We start from the raw sequence: 6,883 nt of genomic DNA, 5'->3' as shown, positions 1-6,883 counted from the left end.
ATTCCACGAACAAGCTCCACAAAACCGTTTACAAAACAGTCAACTTCCCATGGAGGTAAGTAGGTTTGTATTTTCGCTTTTTTGCCTTATGCTCACCAATTGTTCAGTACCTTCCTGTGGTCCGTTTCGCATGAGCGTGGACTTCATTTGATACCTACACATTCCACGAACAAGCTCCATGAAACCGTTTACAAAATGGTCAACCTCCCATCGAGGTAAGTAGGTTTGTATTTCTGCTTTTTTACCTTATGCTCACCAATTGTTCAGTACCTTCCTGTGGTCCATTTCGCATGGGCGTGGACTCAATTCAATACCTACGCACTCCACAAACATGCTCCACAAAGCCATTTACAAAATGGTTGAGTTCCCATCCAGGTAAGTAGGTTTGTATTTTCGCTTTTTTGCCTTATGCTCACCAACTGCTCAGTACATTCCTGTGGCCTGTTTCACCAGAGCATGGGCTCATTTGCACAAGTTGTCAGGACCTTAATTGTTGTACCTTCAATGTAAACAAGTTGAGTTGCATGAACATGAAAATAGAGGCAATGCATTCATTCATCAGAGTCTGGAAGCCAAATAGAGCAATATATTAGCCACAACCTACATCAACGACAACCTGGATAGGGCTAAAAGACAGTAATAATCAAGGAATGGTCAAGTAGACTAGGAAAGTCATGTAGGCAAACCAAGCAGATGATCGTGGGAAGAAATCACGTTCGTGGGAGAAAGTCAAATTTCAGTGTTACCGCGCTGAAAAAAGTCCTGAGATCCTGGGTAATAAACAAGTCTCTTCGTAAACTCAGAGGACTCGTAACCAGAGGTCGTCACACAGTTGAAGAGTTGGTAAGCTCAGTGTGGTGGAGGCTAAGATTTTACACCAGGAGTCTTCAGTGTACCCTGCCTTGATTTCCTGAAGGAAAGTGTCATCAGTTGAAATCTTAAGGGTTGCATTGACGGAAGACATGGTTTCTGATGTGTGTGCCAGTGACACAGCTGCATTGTGAATAGATGTGTTTTGTCTGGATTGACGTACAGGCATGCATCACAGAGTGCTTGCAGTATTGTCTGCACATTCGCCTTGTGTTCCTCCAAAATATTTGACCAAATAACAATGTCGTCAAGGTATATGTGGCAGATTTTGCCAATGTATTGCCTCAGGGCCAAGGTAACACATTGCTGATGTATTGCTGGCACATTCTTCAAACCCATGGGCATCACAAGCCATTCATAAAGGCCTAATGGTGTTGTTACAGCAGTTAGTGGAATGTGGTCAGGGTGCATTCACGTTTGGAAAAAACTATTGGTCATGTCAATAGTTGCCCAGATTTTTCCTTTTGTGCAATCATTCAATATATCATCAATGTGTGGTAGTGGGTGGCTATCAGTGATAGTATTTTTGTTTAATTGACAGTAGTCATTGACCCACCGCAGTAATATGTTTGGGTTTGCTTTAGGCACAATAAATGCTGGAGAAGTGCACAGAGAAGATGACAGGCATATACGTCCTGCATCAAGATGCTGTTGTATTAGAATTTGCCAAGCTTCTTTATCTTTCCATGGCGAAGGGTATGTTTTTGTTTTTATTGTTTTCTCTGCATTTTTTCCACCATGATTTCAGTGGGTAGTTCATCTATGTGTGGAATTGGTTCGAAAATTTCTTCAAAATCTGATTTGATTTTAGTTTCACATTTCCAGAGAGCCTCTTCATTAGCAAGCATTTCAATGTGTTCGCATACCATGTCCACCACATTAAAAGGTGCTACTGTTTTGGGTACACCTTTACCAGATTTTTGATGGTCATGGCACATTAACATTAGGGGTGCTCATGGTTCTCATTTTTGATCCATTTTTGATTCACTCTTCATTCCTTTTTGTAGACATAGAACATCAAAAATGAACTGAAAAATGAGAACTGTGAACCCCTTGAAATTTTCAATGAATTGGGTGTTCCAGGATCAACATGTGGGCAGTTGATATTTGGTTTGTGGTAAAGGTGTATTGCCCTCCACTATCAGATGAGCTGTGAGTACAACACATCAAGAACAAGTTTGTTCAGCATGTACGTACAGTAGGAGACAATATATGCACCAAGTACAATAAGGATGGTGTGCACATGTTGGCACTGGTAAATGTAATCTTGAGCAGTTCCTTCAAGAATGATGTTCAGCGTTATCACCAGAATTGAGACCCAAGCCATAAAAAGCAATCTAAACAAAGGATAGGGTATTGCAGCCACAAAGGTTGAGAAATTAAATTAAGCTTACATCGAGAGTGAACCATGAGTAACCAGCTCCAAAAAGGACTTGGAAGTTGGAACATTGGCTAAAATGAGCAATAAAATCTGACCAGGTTCCCCTCAGGGTCTCAATGTGGATAATATTTTGCTCCTCAGATGGAGGATTATTTGCATCCAAGATAGTCTTAATGTCAGCAGAGGCTTGATTGATGTTGCGTTTGATGTCCATGGTAAAATGAGGAGTTTCTGGGATAGTAAGACGAAAATAAAGAGTGATGACCCCTGGTATGCAGCCAAGGCCAATGAGGATTCACCACATATAATCAATAGATGCAAGATTCATCATAGCAGGTTCACAGAGAATGGTGGTCTTGAAAGCAGCAGTGATAATAAACACAGTGAGGGCAGCAGCTTAAATATTAGAACCTATGACCAAGGTGTAACTTCAAAAAAAGTGGAAAACTAGACCCTAAAAGAGGGGATAGAAAACACTCAAGAGAACTTAGGGATACTCACAGAAGTTAACCAGGTGTATGATTCTGAGAGTATGGAAAGATAGCGTAATGAGAGAAATTGAGATGGTGGTGATTCTGGAGAAAACAAAGAAGAAGAAGTGAAGCATATGATAAGTTAAATATGTGCTAAAAATAGAACTGTTGCCAAATAAACGTAATCCTGGGATTACACTCAAGTTCCATGAAGACCATCATAGCCACTGTTTGTTCATTTTTGGTCTCATTTTTGAAAATTTCAAGGGGTTCACAGTTCTCATTTTTCAGTTCATTTTTGATGTTCTATGTCTACAAAAAGGAATGAAGAGTGAATCAAAAATGGATCAAAAATGAGAACCATGAGCACCCCTAATGTTAATGTGCCATGACCATCAAAAATCTGGTAAAGGTGTACCCAAAACAGTAGCACCTTTTAATGTGGTGGACATGGTATGCGAACACATTGAAATGCTTGCTAATGAAGAGGCTCTCTGGAAATGTGAAACTAAAATCAAATCAGATTTTGAAGAAATTTTCGAACCAATTCCACACATAGATGAACTACCCACTGAAATCATGGTGGAAAAAATGCAGAGAAAACAATAAAAACAAAAACATACCCTTCGCCATGGAAAGATAAAGAAGCTTGGCAAATTCTAATACAACAGCATCTTGATGCAGGACGTATATGCCTGTCATCTTCTCTGTGCACTTCTCCAGCATTTATTGTGCCTAAAGCAAACCCAAACATATTACTGCGGTGGGTCAATGACTACTGTCAATTAAACAAAAATACTATCACTGATAGCCACCCACTACCACACATTGATGATATATTGAATGATTGCACAAAAGGAAAAATCTGGGCAACTATTGACATGACCAATAGTTTTTTCCAAACGTGAATGCACCCTGACCACATTCCACTAACTGCTGTAACAACACCATTAGGCCTTTATGAATGGCTTGTGATGCCCATGGGTTTGAAGAATGTGCCAGCAATACATCAGCAATGTGTTACCTTGGCCCTGAGGCAATACATTGGCAAAATCTGCCACATATACCTTGACGACATTGTTATTTGGTCAAATATTTTGGAGGAACACAAGGCGAATGTGCAGACAATACTGCAAGCACTCTGTGATGCATGCCTGTACGTCAATCCAGACAAAACACATCTATTCACAATGCAGCTGTGTCACTGGCACACACATCAGAAACCATGTCTTCCGTCAATGCAACCCTTAAGATTTCAACTGATGACACTTTCCTTCAGGAAATCAAGGCAGGGTACACTGAAGACTCCTGGTGTAAAATCTTAGCCTCCACCACACTGAGCTTACCAACTCTTCAACTGTGTGACGACCTCTGGTATATTGGTGATCACCTTATCATTCCTCACACTTGTGTAAGAGGCCGTTGCAAGCACAGCAGATATGAGTCCTCTTTTTTTGCAACTGTAGTAGCATTTATAGTGTAGCTATATGTTTAAGCCCACATGTTATCATATATTAACAAAAACTATATATATATAGTAATATATATTTATTTTTTAGAGTAAAGTACTACAACTGCATGCCGCTCAACTGACTCACCAGATGAATTTTTCTCTACACTGGTCTTCAAAGAATCTTCTGTAAAATCAGTAAGATGCCCCTTCTTTATGCAACGTCTCTTAGTCACCATACCATCATGATACCACACCTCTTTTCCAGGGGTAATTATATAAGATGTAAAGTGAAATCCACCAGAATAAATTATGCCTCTCAGTGGAAGGACTGTGAACTTACCATTGGAGCCTTTAATACGAATAGTCTTGCTGATTGAGACTCTACTTGTATTCAAACTGAATACAAGAAGTGAAGGGGGTTGATCATACATTCGGGAAGTTGCCATTGGAGAACCACAATCACATATGCTTGGTTCCATGAGCCATTGTTGCAACCATTCATTAATTGACTTGTAAGTTCCATCAAGTATTGACATGACTCTCTCAGGTGGATTATCAAGATCTTGAAAAAAATCACATGTATTACATGATACTCTGCGGTAGCCCAAGCTAATGTTGTGATGTGAAGTAAAAATGTATGAGATTAAATCCCGGATATCAGTCCCAGTTTGTCCACTTGGAAATAAATCTGAGTTTTCTTGTTTAAGTGATGCACGCACATCATTCCTAACATTTTCTAAAGTTTCAAGACCTCTGATAACTTTTTTGTATCCTTCTGACAATATTTTTCCTTGGTTACCAAATGAATAAAATGTTTTTGTCCAGCTTTTTGGATTGTAAATCCAAATCTCACACAAAATTGTAAATAGAGAATCATATGAGCAGCTGTAATTTACTGAATCCCAAAGAATCCCAACAGGAGTTTCAGGTGTAGGTCCAAAGCTGGCTCTAATCTTCTTTGATTTAGGTTCATCAGAATTCAGACCCTCCTCTGCCTTCCTTTTTAGTGTAGATGCAATTGCCTTTGATCCCTGCGCAGGAACAAAACATCCTGTGACATTTTTACTTTTCTTTTGTGATTGAATGTTGACCTCTTCAGTTGCCTTATCAGTGGTTGATTTTGTGGTGAGTGTCCATGAACTATCAGTAATCACTTGGAAAGTTTGCATTGGATAGATTTCACTCCATCTGATTGGCCCCATCACATGCTGTGGACAATACCCCTTCCCTTTGAGCTGTTGATACTGACATAAAACAGAATTGCGCAGTTGCCCATTGATTGATTCAGGTAATTGGCCATTGTATCTAAGGTTGGTAATGTCATCAAGAAGCTCAAGTTCTCTAAACTCTTGTCGAAGATAACCAGATGCACCACAGGTGATTTTTGATGGGTCAAATCCTTGTACAATTACAGTTCCTTCACATGTTGCACTTCTAGAAAGAGCAGTATAGTAAGATAAGTGGTTACAACAGCTGTTTAAATCCACCACATTAAATGGATGAGTCTTTCCTTGTGATGCATAGTCCGTCATTGCAAAGTTGGGCAGCACAGACACTTGAGAACAAGATATAGTGAGAGTAACATCACTTGGACAGATACATTCAATAGACCTGCTGTTCTTTACTAGTGGAACTACATTCTCAGGCAATCCCTCAATCTTGATTGTCTTGGCAGGACGATCAAGCTTTACAAACAAAGTTTCAAGGATTTGTTGTCCACTTGGGCCCAACTTTGCATCCCATCCAACGATATGACCTTCTTGACCTTTTGTTATACATAATTCTGTTGCATCATTATTTCGTATTATAGCTGGCATACCAATACACAGTGAAAGTTTTCCAGGAACATGGTCAGAGGCAGAATGACGCAAGTTCCAAAGTAAATTTTGAAGCTTTGGACTGATAGTTTTGCATACAGTAGTTTTCTTAGGTCTTCCACAAGGCTTTTTCCCAGTGACTGGATCACACTCAACCCCCAGTGTATCCACAGAGTAAAAGTCAGTAAGTGTTTGGCCAGTATCTGTTGCAAAATGTGCAGAACCTAATTCATTAATTCAATCCTTCTGGGAGTTCAGAGCAGTAATGATAGAGACATTTCTGAAACGTTTGTCAGCCAACTTTGGCTGGTTAGGTCGCCTTCCTGCAACACGACTTCTTAAAAATATAATGTCATCAACAGTACATGCTGCATATCTCATATTTTCTAGAGCTGTCCTTAGCTTGGCATCTTCCACTGATTGTGTATTTTGTCTCATATTTTTCCGTAGCATCACAACAGTAGTCACTTGGTGCCAAAGTGCTTTACCTATAGCAGATTGCTGCCCACGTTCTGACATGGAGGCATCCACTGATGTGCCAACAGTTCCATTGTAAAGGGCCTGGCCTTGGACTGGCATAAGCTGTGCAAAGTCACCTGCAAAAATCATATTAATTCCACCAAAGGGTACATCCATATTGTTTCTTCCTTTGGCCAGTTGTGCACTTATTTTATATAGCTCATAACATGAGGTCATAGACACTTCATCTAGAAAAATATAGTCTACACCATCTAGACGAGATCTGACCTGTGCCATGGTTGAATTCTCATTATGGTTTCTTCGGGAAACACTTTTTACACCTAAAGCTGAATGGTATGTTGAGCCATTCAATAGAGCAGCAGCAGATCCAGTCGGTGCCAATATCATAATTCTATGTGCCTCATTACGT

The 6,883-nt window shown here is 39.8% G+C and overlaps 3 protein-coding genes across 3 annotated transcripts; 1 reads left to right on the top strand and 2 right to left on the bottom strand.

Moving 5' to 3' along the window:
• Positions 1-1,435: 1,435 nt before the first annotated feature.
• Positions 1,436-1,794, top strand: LACBIDRAFT_318600 (uncharacterized protein; the record flags this gene model as incomplete). Its single annotated transcript, XM_001890450.1, has 2 exons — positions 1,436-1,566; positions 1,626-1,794. 2 exons carry the CDS (start codon positions 1,436-1,438, stop codon positions 1,792-1,794), a joined length of 300 nt encoding a protein of 99 aa, XP_001890485.1.
• Positions 1,795-2,150: 356 nt separating this feature from the next.
• On the bottom strand, positions 2,151-2,543 carry LACBIDRAFT_241892 (inorganic phosphate transporter; the record flags this gene model as incomplete). The annotated part of the gene is made up of 2 exons (XM_001890440.1): positions 2,151-2,207; positions 2,265-2,543. Coding segments are annotated over 2 exons (336 nt in total), but the record flags the coding sequence as incomplete, so codon positions are not given.
• Positions 2,544-3,243: 700 nt separating this feature from the next.
• On the bottom strand, positions 3,244-6,630 carry LACBIDRAFT_335583 (uncharacterized protein; the record flags this gene model as incomplete). The annotated part of the gene is made up of 9 exons (XM_001890439.1): positions 3,244-3,288; positions 3,348-3,383; positions 3,749-3,878; positions 4,071-4,184; positions 4,226-4,248; positions 4,323-4,337; positions 4,518-4,526; positions 4,897-5,987; positions 6,483-6,630. The coding sequence occupies 9 exons, from the start codon at positions 6,628-6,630 to the stop codon at positions 3,244-3,246; spliced, it is 1,611 nt and encodes a 536-aa protein (XP_001890474.1).
• Between the last annotated feature and the right edge of the window lie 253 nt (positions 6,631-6,883).

Source organism: Laccaria bicolor, genomic scaffold, assembly GCF_000143565.1.
Source record: "Laccaria bicolor S238N-H82 LACBIscaffold_97 genomic scaffold, whole genome shotgun sequence".
Lineage (NCBI taxonomy): Eukaryota > Fungi > Basidiomycota > Agaricomycetes > Agaricales > Hydnangiaceae > Laccaria > Laccaria bicolor.
This window is presented reverse-complemented; position numbering and strand designations above follow the sequence as displayed.